Source organism: Mauremys reevesii, linkage group 16, assembly GCF_016161935.1.
Source record: "Mauremys reevesii isolate NIE-2019 linkage group 16, ASM1616193v1, whole genome shotgun sequence".
NCBI lineage: Eukaryota > Metazoa > Chordata > Testudines > Geoemydidae > Mauremys > Mauremys reevesii.
The window spans coordinates 15,867,823-15,882,623 of NC_052638.1; the positions used below are offsets into that span (position 1 = coordinate 15,867,823).

Genomic DNA, 14,801 nt, shown 5'->3' on the forward strand with positions numbered 1-14,801 from the left:
AACCAGTACAATTATTTTACATCAAAGCAGCCTGACAGAATGTGCACCTGAAGAAAGTAAAAAGCAATAAGAAAAAGGACTGACTGACTAGTCTTCAGCCTCAAGTTTCCTCCTAGGAAAAGTGCAAAATAAGACAGGCTGATCATAGCAAATACATTACATCTCCAATGGTCCACAGAGAAAATACAAATCCCGAAATCATGAACTACCAATTCACTACTACTGTTAGTGACAATGCAATAGTTCCCAAAATATATAGCACAATTGCATTTCAAGAAGAGGCCACCATTTTTCAGCAATTATTAACATCCAACCAACAAAAGCAAGTATGCTTACTGGGAGGGGGAAAAAGGGCTTTTAACAAGAAGTTTTCTTTCTGCTATACAATTTTGATTTCTAGTAGAAACTGAAACGTACGCTTAAATTAAGTGGCAGTAAACATAGGCTGGGCAATTCTAAGTTCACGGGGAATTGCTTGCACATGTCTGTGGGACAGAAATTGGCTCATGGCTTCCTCACACCGCTGCCCCGTCATATATTCTTTCTGTTAATTCTTATGTCCAAAAAATGTTGTTTTTCATTATCACAAGGAATACATTTTAAAGAATGAACACACTGATTTTCATATTCTGTCTTCAAAAGTAGTTTGCTTTCTTCTCCCTTTGTGAATACTAACGATTGTCTATTAGCATTTATTCAAACTTGAGAAGCTGAACAAGGTACTTTCATCCTATGATGAACTGACTTTTCCACTGTATTCCAGCTTCATTTTCCCTTCAAGCACAATCCTTCAGACCTCCATGGATCACCCAAACTTGTTTATTCAGGTTTCCTGGTTGATAGCCTAATGGTGTCTGTTTTATGGAAAAGTGTTTGACTTGATCACTGCAACGTATGGCCTAGTCTAGACTAGAACTTAAAAGGTATGATATTGGCACGTTAACTAGCATGTTTTAGAAGTATAGTGTAGACAAGTCACACTGCTTAACTGGTTAAGTTAAAGCAGTGGTTCTCAATCAGGGGTACATATACCCCTGGGGGTAGACAAAGGTCTTCCAAGGGTACATCTATTCATCTAGATATTTGCCTAGTTTTACAACAAGCTACTTAAAAAGCACTAGTGAAGGCAGTACAAACTAAAATGTCATACAATTACATCTTTAAACTGCTCTATATACTATACACATCATGTAAGTACAATATTTATATTCTATTGATTTATAATTATATAGTAAAAATGAGAAATTAAGAAATTTTTCAGTAACAGTGTGCTGCGATACTTTTGTATTTTTATGTCTGATTTTGTAAGCAAGTAGTTTTTACGTGAGCTGAAACTTGGGGGTTTGCAAGACAAATTAGACTCCTGAAGGGGGTACAGTAGTCTGGAAAGGTTAAGAGCCACTGAGTTAAAGCCTCGACTCCCCCCTCCCAGGCTTTAACTAGACCATTTTATCATGCTGAAGGCAGGCTTGTCCACATTAGACTTCTAAAATATGTTATAACATGGGGCAACATCACTCCTTTAAATCCTAGTCTCCTAGTCTAGATGATCTAGGATTGTAAATAATGTAACAGTAGCTGGGGAAATCCACGAGGTCAGAACAGTATAAACATCTAATTCTGCCAGCCTCATGTTGAGTGGCACCTTGCTCCACAAATAATCTCATCAATTTCAATAACCCAGATTTTCCCCTTTAGATTTACACGTGGAAGAGACGCTCCGCACGCTGATCTCCCGATGCTGTGCTGAAATGGGATGTGTGACAACTGTCACCTGGACACTGTCCCCCCATCGCATATAGACTCCAAGGAGACCTCTCTGTGGATAGGTGAGGAGACTGGGAGCGCGGATGGGTTTTGTTTTTACAGTGAGATGTTGGAGTGGTCTGGGAAGCAGCAACCATGGGGATCCCTGGATAGTGAAGCTCTATTGGAGTTGTGCTGCCAAACCACCAAGAAGGAAGGAGCCAGATCTGGTTCAAAAACACAGAAGTGTTTTTCTTTGTGAATCCGTCAGCATCTGCTAGGGCTTTGGGGGCCATTTAAATTGTGTGTGTAATTGGGCTAGTAGCACATAGGATAACACACACATCACAGAGCAGTGTCAAAACAGATTTAATATTTTTATACATTTATCTACATAGTCTTAACAACCAATCTTATTTTGTAGCCACATCATGTTTTTCAGCAGACTCTTAGATATAAGAACATTATATTTTTGTACTTCCATGGAAACCTAACATTCTGCAACTAATTTTAATCACTTGGTCAGCTAATGCCAAAAAAACACACTTGTTTCTTTTCTCTTCACAGAAGTGACACAGAGATGATTTGCTCTTGTTCACCATTTTCATATAGAAACATTTGGGATAGAAGAAGAGAAGAGTAGTAAGGGATGCAGGCTCGAATTCATAAACAATCAGTTTGCCCTGGTGGCAGTCAGAAGACTAGGCATTGGTTGAAAAACAGGAATCCTACAAACTCCAGTAAATTTTCTAAAGAAATGACTAAACACCTAGAAGAAACATCTTCTAGCATGGCATTCCTTCACATGCGCATTAACTCTCCTGTAAAATGAGCAGTGCAGCTACTATGTGGGATGACTGTCAGAGAGCTTGCTAGAAACAAGTCCTAAGTCACTTGGATTTTATAACACCATGCCTGTGGTTCACGTCCTGCTTTGGTTATTTGTTTATTTTGGGAGTTGCTTGTTGTTCAGCAAAGGTATGGTCTCTTTCTCCAACCAATACTTGGCAGAGGCGGTCAAAGGTTCCTCATCCCCTGCCTATTGCTGAAAGAACTAGTGGTCTGGGTGGAGGGAGAGCAATATTGATGACTCAGTAAGTGTGGCAGGAAGGTTCTTCTAGAACAGTGGTCTCCAAACTTTTTTTGATCGTGCATCCCATCAAAAAAATTTGAGCACACACACCCTGCCACGCCACAGGGCCAGCTCTACCATTTTTGCCACCCCAAGAAAAGAAAAAAAAAGCCACTCTGACTCAGCCCCGAACTGCCAAAGAAGAACAACCCTGAACTGCTGAAGCGATGCTGCTCCCACTTTGGAGACCACTGTACAAGAAGGATGGAACTTGAGGGCCATTTCTGACCATGAGCCAAAAATGGAATGTCAGGATTTAGCAGACACATGAGCAGTTGAGATCTCTTCCGTTGTACATGGACCTTATATGGGGACAATTTGGCTGGATTACTGTAACATACTTTATGTGAGACTGCTAATGAATATCATCCCAAGTGGCAACTATAGCAGAATACAGAAGGCATGCTTACACATGTCCATACTCCAGGAACTCCACAATGGCTGCCAGTTATCCAGCATATCCACTTCAAATTCTTATTAGTATTTAAACCCTTAAATATTGGATCAGAGTATTAGAACGACCATGTGTTTCTTCACATCCCATTTTGATATATCAGCTTAAACAACACTAAAACTAACAACTCATATAGTATTATATCCAGAGAATGAAAGACCTAAGATTTTCTGTCAAAGGTCTGTGATTCAGGAATGTTCTACCAGTGAAGTCAGAATACATCTATGGCACCCCTCCAGGTGACAAACATAATTTTTTTCTTTTACTTTTATGGGGTGATAATGTTTTACGTTTGGGTTGGACCACATAGGAATGGCTGTATAATTTATGATATATTTGAAGGGTTAATAATGAATAAGGCAAAATCCCCATTAGTTCTTTTTAGGGCACACAACAATGCACAATTTATGATAACAGAGGGAAATTTTGAAGATAAGAATTACTGTGCTGGATGTGACAGTTAAAAAGAACTGTACAAAATTACATGCACAATATGATGAAGGGAACTTCAACATTTTTGGAGGAATTTAACTTAATGGTCTTGCCCTGTACCTCATCACATCATCATTGAAGAGCTTTTCATTAGCCTCCATGCTATCTAAACTTTAACTATATGTATGAGGCATATCTGTAATGGAGTTACAAAATCTAAGCGTCAGGTCTTTTTTTGAAAGCAAATAATGCGTGGAATTCACTACATCTCTGACAGAAATCTAGACTATCATCAAGGATTCTTTAAAATGCACTTATTGACATTAATGTTTATTGTCTCCATATTGGAATTCCACATTTAATCAGCAGGGAAGCCCATAATAAATAGATGTGAAGTCAGAGCAAAAGGGAAATTTAATTAAATCCTTATCAAACACCTTGCTGAAAACCTAGTATACGGAAATGGTTTTGCAGTCATCAGATTGTTACTGTAAAATAAGCATGTCAATTCAGTGCTAATTAATTAGATTCCATAACCAATCCATAAAACAATTTATTTGAAGATCATCAACCAAATTAATTTGGTTATCCTAAATTAGTAAACTCTCATGTACTCCTGTGGATACTGTATTACAGTAACAAATGTTACTTACTCAAGTAACCTTTATCCAATTAACTAGACACAGAATGTAATTGATTTAGAACCTGATTCAATGCCCACTGAACTTAATGGGAGTCCTTCCACTGACTTCAATGTGGGCACTGGATCAGGCTCTTTATTCCCCTACTTTATATGGGATATAATCAGCCTAGGAGCAGGGATTCTCAAACTTCATTTTACTGTGACCCCCTTTTGACAAAAATTGCTATACAACCCCAGGAGGGTCGTACAGAAGCCTGAGCCTGCCCAAGACCCACTGCCCGTGGGGGGGGGGGGCGCGCAACGCCAGCCCTGGTGGCCCCATTAAAATGAGGTCACGGCCCACTTTGAGGTTACAAACCCACAGTCTGAGAACCGCTGGTCTACAGGTGGATCCTTAAAAAATATATATATCTAACACTGGTAAAAAGGCTTTAAAGTTAGAAAAATTCACACTGTTGAACTCCGAAGCTGTTCCAGAAGCTGTTAAGAAAGATTTATAATGTCTACATTAAGCCTCAAATGACATCCCAAATTACACCTCTACCCCGATGTAACACTGTCCTCAGGGGCCAAAAAATCTTACCGTGTTATATGTGAAACCATCTTATATCGAACTTGCTTTGATCCGCTGGAGCGTGCAGCTCCCCCCCCGGAGCACTGCTTTACCACGTTATATCCGAATTCATGTTATTATCAGGTTACGTTATATCGAGGTAGAGGTGTATGTTTAATATTTAAAAAGAAAAACAGACTGTTCCCCAAATCTGGAGAAAGCGTGACCTGGAGCTTATTCCTTTTTGCACATCACAATGATTAATAAATTCCCATCAGTTATACCTGGGGAAACTCATTAACCATCATGGCATTGCACAAGAGTCACTCAGGACAGAATATGACCCTCAGAACTTTTTATGAGCCACTCAGTATTAGGAAAAACAGACCCAGTTTGACACACTGAATTTGCATCTCCGGTAGTTCGATAAAAATATTTTTTATTTGTAAATTGAGACTATTTGATCTAGAAATAATTGAGAAACAAACATGGGATCCTCACAATGTCTTTTTTTGGGAACGATTTTTCAAAGTGGAACTGCTTTTAAAAAAAAACAATTACAACTTCTTAAATACACATGACCCAGTCAGTTCCTGCCACTGCTATTTACCTTTATTGACATTAAAATGTCAATTGCATTTTTATTTATTTATGTTTATTTGTTAGGGGAGTAGTCTCCAGTGCATCCCATATTAGATGGCAGACCGCCCCTACCCCAGGAGATAAATAATTTTATTTCTTGGTTTCTTCACATTGTAAGTCTTTATTTAATATGTTTGGATTTTAGGGGGGTGAGGGCCTTGTCACAGAAAACATGTATTTTTGTCTCCTAAGTTCCCCCCAAAATAATGAAGTTTGAAATCCCAGTGAGAGAAATTGAATATCAATATTCTCTCCCAATTTTTGGAAGATCTGGATATATTAGGAAAATCTTTATTCCTACGAGAAAACCAAAAGTTTTCATAATATTTCAGGCTTCTTTTTCCCCCAACTATGCACCTACCTCTCCAAACATATCACATGAGACCATAGTACTTAATACAGTGAGTAGTCCTCTGAAGCCTGATTATTAATTATATTATTATTATTTAGCTGGAAATTTCAAAAGGGGCTTAGAGGAATTAGGTGCCCAGCTCCCACTGGACTTTCCTCTAACTGGGGCCACTCTGCAAATCCCATCCTTCTGTTTATTTTATAGGAATGCCTATAATGTGCTCATCACTGTACAAAAACACAGGTAGACACCAACCCTGCCCTGAAGATCTTACATGGGATAGTGCATGAGCTTGAGTTGGCTTTAATGGAACATGATTTTTTTTTTTAAATTGTATGTTTTGCTAACAAACCCTCCTGATTCTTAAATGTCCCTATGTTGATTAAACTTTTCAAGCACGATTTTGTTAATTACAGGATTTAATTTTTTATAAGATTAAAACAAAGTTAAAAATAGATAATACTATCAACATGAAGTTATTATCTATTCTCCAGCCTCACTTTTCATCTAATAAAAATTTGAATTACATTAGAAACAGAATTTTGGTCCTATAACTAACTGCTTTTAGGAAAATATTTTAAGAATAGTCATTTTATTAGCTCTATGCTAGATACTATTTTTTTTTATGATAATGGGAACAATTGTTCCACTGCTGACAAGGGACCTAAGCAGGATTTCCATTATGAACCCATATAATTTAGGGAATTATGATTCACTTAAAAATTCCCTGTGTTTAAAATTGCCACGTCAGATCTTTGCCAAACATTTATCACTATTTTTATTTATATTTTATTTATATATTACATATTATAAAATATGTTAAAAGAACACAATTTTGGTTGCAAAATTAAGCACTTCAAAGTTAGGAAAAGCCATATTTACAGCTGCCCGTGCAAATCTACAAATACTATACATGTAACTGTAACAATCCCTCATCATCTATTATCAACAGGCTTGAACCTTAAACCTTCATCGTTGCAGCATACAATGCTACCATTTCAGTTATTAGACATTAATTAGCAGCAGGAGAAACTTATCACAGAGTGGAAACCGCCAGTAAAGCAATATGCAGCATCTGAGTGGGAGTGGGGGGAGGGTGTGCTACTGAGGCGCAGGCTCTCTTTTTGCAGGAACTGGAGGGCTCCTGCCTCAGGTGGCATGCACATGCTAGATGCAGTGCTGGGGAATCTAACCCAGCTCTCTTCTCCGCCCACCACCTCCCCTGATGCAGCTGCTCCCAGGTTTCCCCAGTATAGAATGTGCTTCTGCTGCAGCAGCATAATCCCAGCCTTGAAATTTTTGTGTTATTTTGGAGCGCTGCCAATATTTTTTCTGAGGAGTACAAGTGAGAGAAGCGAAAGAAGTTACTCACCTTGTGCAGTACCGATGATTCTTTGAGATGTGTGTCCCTATAGCTGCTCCACTGCAGGTGCCCTTGTGTCCCTGCAATGCTGCCAGAAAACTTTCGCAGCAGTGTCCATTCGGCCCACACATGCTGTGTATCCCCTCATGCCTTGCCACCAGGCTAAACCACCATGCACGGGGTAATTCCCCTCCATGCCTTCTCTACCACAGAGTCCTTGTCAAGAATTCTGAAGTAGAGGGGAGAAGGGTGGGTTGTGACGCTCCCATAGGGACACATGTCTTGAAGAACCATTGTTACTGCTGAAGATGAGTAATTTCTTCTTCGAGTAGTGTCCCTGTGGGTGCTCCACTGTAGGTGACTCCCGAGCAATATCCCCACTGGAGGGCTGGGGCTTCAGTGTCAAATCAGTTACAGATGACAATAATGTGGAGCCAGAGATGGCATCTGAGTCAGAGTCCCCAGTAATCACATAACCTTCTGCAAAGGTATGAACTGACGCTCAGGTTGCCACTCTGCAGATTTTTGAGATAGGGACATTCTTGAGGAAGGTGGCAGGGGACCAATCTCATGGAGTGAGTGTGAATATCAGCTGGAGGTGTCACGTTGCAAACCTGATAACATTGTTTAATACAATTAGAGACCCATTTGGAGATGATATTGCTGAGCTCCTGGATCACTCCGCAACAGAAAGGAAAAGTTTATGAGACTTTCTAAAAGCCTTTGTCCTATTCAGGTAAAAGGCCAGGGCTCTCCTGACGTCTAGCATATGTACAGTATAGCCTCCCTGTTATCACGGTGAGGCCAGGGGTAAAGAGTCAGAAGGTGAATCAGTTGGTTTATGTGAAAAGGAAACATCACCTTGGGAATGAATGTCAGGTGCAGTCTCAGTGTGACCTTGTCCTGAAAGAATATTGTATAGGGAAGAGGTGCCACTAGAGCCGCTATTTCCCTTATTCTCCTCGCCAAGGTGATTGCCACCAGGAAGGCCATTTTCACTGGCAGGTGTGTGAACGAACAAGTAGCCATTGGTTCAAAGGGAGGGTCCAGTCAGGCTTTTCAACAATAGGTTTAGGTCCCATGTAGGGTCAGATGTCAGGGTTGGGGAAAAAGGTTTACTATACCCCTTTGTGGTTGGGTGTGAGAGCACTGGGTATCCCTCTACTTGTTGATGGAAGGCTGCTATAGCTGAACTCTGAGCGAGTGAAGAGATAGTCCTGATTTTTTGAGAGTCAGTACATAGCCTAGGACCCTTGGCAGAGTCGCAGATGTCGGGGAAGTGTGTCAGGAATTGCACCAAATCTGAAACCTCAACCACTTTTGCTGGCAAGTACGACGTGCCGTGGATTTTCTACTGTTTAGTAACACTTCCTGTACCACCTCCAAGCAGGAGCTTTCTATGCGCTGGAGCCAAGTCTTGAGGCAGAGTATTCCCAGGTTGGGATACAGAGTAAGTCCTTTGTTCTGCGATAAGATAAATGGAGTGGGTTGAAGGAAGATCAGACGACACGTCACAACTTGTGACAAGTAAGGGAATCAGGTCTGTCTTGGACAGGTGGGAGAAATCAGTATGACATGAGTGCCTTCTCTTTTTATTATTAAAAAGACTTTCAACAGAAGGAGAAGCGGGGGAAAGGCACAGAGAAATTCTTGTGCCATGGAAGAAGGAGGCTGTCGCCCAGAGAGTGCTGTCCTACCTCTGCTCTGCAGCAGTTGCATGGACGTTTCTTGTTCAGGTAAGTGGCCCCCACTGCATGAACGGGTTGTAAAGCACTTCTAGGTTTATCTCCCATTCATGGTCGCAAGGGAACTTGCGAGTGAGACAGTCAACTACCAAGTTTTAAATTCTGGGAAGGTAGGCTACTGATAGTGTGATCTTGTGGGAAAACGCACCAGTTCTGTAACTTAAGTGCTTCTGCGCAAAGGAAGAACAACCTGGCTCTTCCCGGCCATCAGGAAGGAACTGAGGGGGGTTAGCCCACACACACTAGTTAGCCTTGTGGCGGGACACAAGGGGAGATAAGTGTCCGTTCGTCCCGCACATGTGTTGCTACCAAAATTCTCCAATCAGCAGCATAGGGACGCAAGCGCACTTACAGTGGAGCATCCATAGGGACACTACTCAAAGAAGAATGATGATTTTTAACATTTTATATCTCAGCAAAATCAACATGGAATTCATGAGATAAAGAAATGACACTTCTGTAGCCTGAAGTCTACCCCACTGCCAAATATCAAAAGCCATCTGGGAAGAACAGAAGTATGAGAAACTGATCAAAGTAAAGACCAAAAAAAAAAAAAAAAAAAAGGCTGAAATTTTAACAAGATGAAACTGTATCCATGGTTTACTTTTAATTCTGAATGTTTTTACTTTATTCACATTAAGTTAGTCTTCATACAACAGCAACTTTCATTTCACCCAGAAGGATCAGAAAGTGCTCCACAAGCAAATTATACAGACATCACTCCATCCACCAGTAAAACACAGCCATCTCTGGAGTACAACACAGGTCTTTAACAGCACACGGTAATGCTTCACAACAGAATAATATAGGAAACTAACTAGCTCCATAAAATAATTAAACTATTTGTGGCTGCAATTAATAAACATGCTGAGGCTACCAGATTCCTTAATGATAAAGAGAAAGTTTCTAAACTGTAAAGCGTAGACAGACAAATTGCTTTTTCATTTTTAAATGCCCAATTACTAAAAGCCTACTGGAGTAAATGGGAGTCTGATGACTTCAATATTCTCTGAATTGGTCCCAAAATGACCAAATTAAATGTATTATACTTTTGAGTACTACATATTGTAGTTCATGACAAGTACTGTATATTTGTATTTTACTTGTCATGAACTCTTACTTGAAAATGAATCCATATTGTCATGGATAGAACAATGTTACGTGAACTGAAAACTGACTGAAGAACTGTAAACAAAGGGTAATGACAACTTATTTATTTATTTTGATTTATACAATAAGTCTAGTGTAGTATACCATACGGATTAGTTTTAGATAAGGTCTTATTAAATACATTACTCCCCCTTTTGGATCATTAAACCAACAGCATGCTAATGATATTCACTGATAATATTAAACTGGAAGGGAGTTGCTAATACTAGCGAAAAGAGAACTACAAAAAAGCTACCAAGAAATTAAAAATAAGGGCAAAACACAACAGAATGTGATTCAACTTGGAAAGCTGAGAGTTCATACAGCCTGAAAAAATGATTCAACACACAAGTTATTGAACAGATGGGAGAACCCTGGAAAGCAATGATGCCGAAAGAGACCAGGGTAATAGTGGGCATCAAAAAGAAAGGGAATTATTCAGTGCGGTTCACCAAGAAATTCGGGGAAGAGATTAAGCCCAAGAAAATTTAGGTTGAAAAAAATCAGGTAAAGTTTCATCAGAACGTTATTCATTATGTTGTGGAATAGCCTCCCAAGGTAACTGGAACATTTAAGAACTAGATGGCACAAAATTCTAGAAAATGTACAACAGGGATTAACTTTACATTTTCAGGGAGATTAACTGGATGACCTAAAAAAGACATTTCCATATCTATCATCTGAGTATTCAAGCACAGATAAAGACGTTGATTTAATATCACTATTCTTACAAAAAAAGAGCATATTTTTAGGGAAAAAACACAAATGGTCATGACTTCTGTTTAAGCTTTGGTTGAAAGTTAATACTTCAAATTATACATTGTCTTTTAAGACCACAATGGAGAACTGGATCAGTAGCAAATCAGAGGGAGGAGTGCCACCTACTGAAGCCCTAGCAGCACTTTCAACAACACCTTAAATGTCCCGTGCAGTCTTCCCATCAAAGTATTGACACATATTGACCCTGCTAAACTTGCAAAATTTCAAGGGATGACAGAACAAGTTTGCATGGATGTAGAATACATAGTAATTAAAAAAAAATCAAAATATGATCGCAAATTCTCTGTTACGTTGTGGACTCTTCTTGTCTACACCACAGTTTCTCAGGCATCTGCATTAATGATTGTTTGCTAATATGCTAATTAGATGTCCCGTTTCTCTCTATATAGTATCATGGCTCTCATCTCAAAAGAAATACTGAGACTGATAAAAAATAGCATTGATAATACATCAAATAAAATTTTAAAACTCAAACCAAAAGGCAACTTAATAAACAAAAACAGATGGGTTCAAGATATTTAGAAGATGAATATCTATGATTAATAAGCAGTTTCTGTTCCAGTCAAATGTTTGCAATTTGAAGGGAGTTAAAAGGAAATTTTAGCCTACTTACCCAATTTTTGTTTTGTCTTTAATTTTGGATGAGGAACCAGTTTTAGTTTTTTTGCTCTCCTTGTCCTTTGGTTTGGATTTAATTTTTCTACCTTTCTTTTCCTCTCTTCCTTCAGCCGAAACACTGGGGAAGTTTTCAGGGCTCATTACTCGTGGAATGTTTCTCTCCCCTCTCTCTTTTGCTTTTGCGATTGCCTCCGATATTATGCGATTAGCCTTCTCCTGCTTACTTTCCGATTCTATTTTTTTCTTCTGTTTCTTTTCAGACATTGCCCTCACCTGGGTATTCTGCAATTTAGTATATGTCCCTGAAACATCAGTCTTCTTGGAGGAGGGAGGCTGGAAGAATAAAAACATTATTTTAAGAAAATAAATATATTTCAAAATAAATTTGCAAATATTGTTCACTGAGTTCTACAGCAGTCGAGAATACATATAAATGCAACAAACAAGAAAAATGATTGCGTATTACTCCACTATAGCATGGGTTCCAGAATAAAGTACATCAATTGTTACATTTAAACTGGTTCTACGTACAGAAAATCAATGAGAAACAGATTTTCTAAAGTTCTCACAGCCTTCCTTAGCAACCTCTGTAATTAGATGCTCCAGTTCTTAGCCTTTGAAAACATTTTATGGATTTAGAAGAGATTTTCCCTAGCTATTTGCTTCACAAAACTTGAAAGAGTAAGCAACTAATAAAGGTATAGCATCAATATACCTCTGAAAGCAGTATCAAAACAGGAATAATTATCCTACAGTTAAATATAAAATCAACAGCACTATTTTACGACCAACAAGAACAGATATTTGAACAAATCAAGGCTTTCAAAAAGAACAAACACAGATTATGCAGTTTTCTATATCAGTAAAGTATTTAGGAAGCATATATTTAATTTATTTAAAATTACATGTTATACTGTTACTTGAAGGAGTTAACTTTCACTTTTTTCCCCCTTTGTCACTGTTATATCTATGCAGAATTGTTTATGCTAGAACTAGGAATTCTACAATCAAATTAGCAGTCTATTTGAAATCAACTAGAAGGCATGTTGTTTAACCTTAAGGAATGTAAAGAATTTCCTATTCAAACAGACAAAAAATAGCAGATAACAGTTCTGTTATGTTCTCACCCGTAAATGTGCCTCTCACTACAGCATGGGGAAAAGACACCAGGAATTTCCAAACACATTTTCAGGCCAAATCCAGTGCGCTTCACTGAATAATTTTTCTATACGTGCCTCATCAAAGGCTTAATAGCAGTGCTGCAACACTGAGAAGGACACAGGGTTTAGGATCGCTCGCTAAAATGCCACCTTAAGGCCTACAGGCTATAACAAATAACCAAGACCCGAGAAAACAGCAACAAGCTCAAGATGGCGATGCAGCACGACTCCCGCAGCAGCAGCCAGTAATAAGGAAGGTTATTCAATCCCATTAGCCTTTTAGCCCAAAGAACCCCTCCTCCTCCCACTCATTCAGGCTTTCACTTACCCTTCCTCTTGGCCTCTTCACTGAAGACATTTTTGGCGTCAGACAAAGGCTTGCCCTCTGCTTTTTCACCACCCCAGGCAGGGCTCAAGAAAAAAGCATTGAAAGAAGATTGCTAAATGGCCTATTTAGCAAGCTGCAGCCAAGATATGCACAACCCTCCACAAATACACATTGTGATTTATCAACATATTTCTTCCTTGAGAAGTATACATCCACTGTTCATCCTACTCAGGTATGATAAAGACTACCATCTCCCCTAAAGAGCAGAATTTCAACAACAGCTGTAAGCAGATAGCCAGATTCCAACAAAGCACAGAAAGAAATGAATGCACAAAGCATCAAAATGCATCAGCATGAATATTAGAGATGTCGTTAAAAATACTGACTCCTTCTGCGGAAGTAGGCCAGCAGATGGTGCTACCAGTTATTATTCCATTAGACTCTGCAATTTAACCCCCAATGGACTGCTCTTCCCTACATGTGGTACAGTAGTTAACTCTTACTCTTCCACCTTCTACAGTAATGAAAAGATTGTATTTTACATAGGTAGAAACAATCTTGTAAACTATCACTTCCAAGGCCACTGCTGCAATTTTACATTTCTGTCAACTTTATCTGAAATAATCAAAATCTTACATAAGTCTGGAGAACAAAATATTTTACAGAGCTCAATATCAAGACGTTGTAACAAATTTAGCCCAGAGGATAAAACATAGGCAAAGTAGACTGTGCACTAAGCCTTATTTTAGACATAGAGAGTATTTTACTACCGAGATTTCATACAGAACAGATCACTACATCACAAAATGGAAGCATTCCTTTTCTTGCTGCTGTTTCTTCCCCCCCCCCCATGGAGAAATAAAGAATATTTTGAGCTGGAGAGTCTCCAGTTAGATGGAACATATGCTATAATGTACTCCTATTTACTCAAAGGTTTATAATTTTGTTTAACATAGATGGAATATTTTACATTTTGATTTTAGCATTCAAAATTAAAATGCCACACTAAGGCATCTTGTACCTTTCTAATATTTAGCCTCATTTCCACCAAACTAGGTAAGTAGGTACATTGATTTTTGTAAAGGTTATTTAAAATATAGAACATGATAATTACTCCCTGTCCCCTGGCAATTCTGTTCTTTTCACAATCAAAAAAAATCTCCCTCCCTCAACCCCCCACAAATCATATCAGGCGGGGTTGGCATTTTTCCAAACACTATTTATCATGAAAACAGTAAATGACAATCACACTTTATAGTGAACATTTAAATGAAAAACCCCCATGATACTACAATGACTGAGCTTTTAAGAGTTTACATTGCTTAGGCCTTCAATTTTATTAATAGTATACTTTAATTCACAAATGGGTTATTTACTTCAGAATTAACTTCCCTATCTGTTGAGAATATAAGTGGTATAGACATAAGTAAGTTACTGCTTTTGTCAACAATATTATTTTGATTTAAATAAAATGTCTCTGTGTGCTTGTTGTTTAGATCTAATACCTTCCCTTGAGTCTTAAATTATTTGGAGGTTTTAAATAAATAAAATTACAAAGTGCTTGTGCATTATAGTTGTAATACATACAGTAATACAAATTACAATGAATTTAACATTAATAAAGGTATGTTATTTTACAAATTAGGTAAAATACATTGTACCAAATATGTTTTTCAGTCTATTTTTAATTGTCTTGGCACAACA

At 38.4% G+C, this 14,801-nt stretch overlaps 1 protein-coding gene across 19 annotated transcripts in view; it reads right to left on the reverse strand.

Moving 5' to 3' along the window:
• The window catches only part of CHD9 (chromodomain helicase DNA binding protein 9), a 192,107-nt gene that overhangs the window by 111,727 nt on the left and 65,579 nt on the right, over positions 1–14,801 (reverse strand). For 16 of the 19 annotated variants that reach the window (XM_039502899.1, XM_039502904.1, XM_039502907.1 and 13 more), the window contains one exon: positions 11,605–11,942. In XM_039502899.1, coding sequence (XP_039358833.1) covers positions 11,605–11,942 — 338 coding nt within the window. Of the gene's footprint in view, positions 1–11,604; positions 11,943–12,736; positions 12,884–13,097; positions 13,344–14,801 lie in introns of those variants that run through there. The other 3 variants (XM_039502912.1, XM_039502913.1, XM_039502914.1) reach the window with 3 other exon arrangements.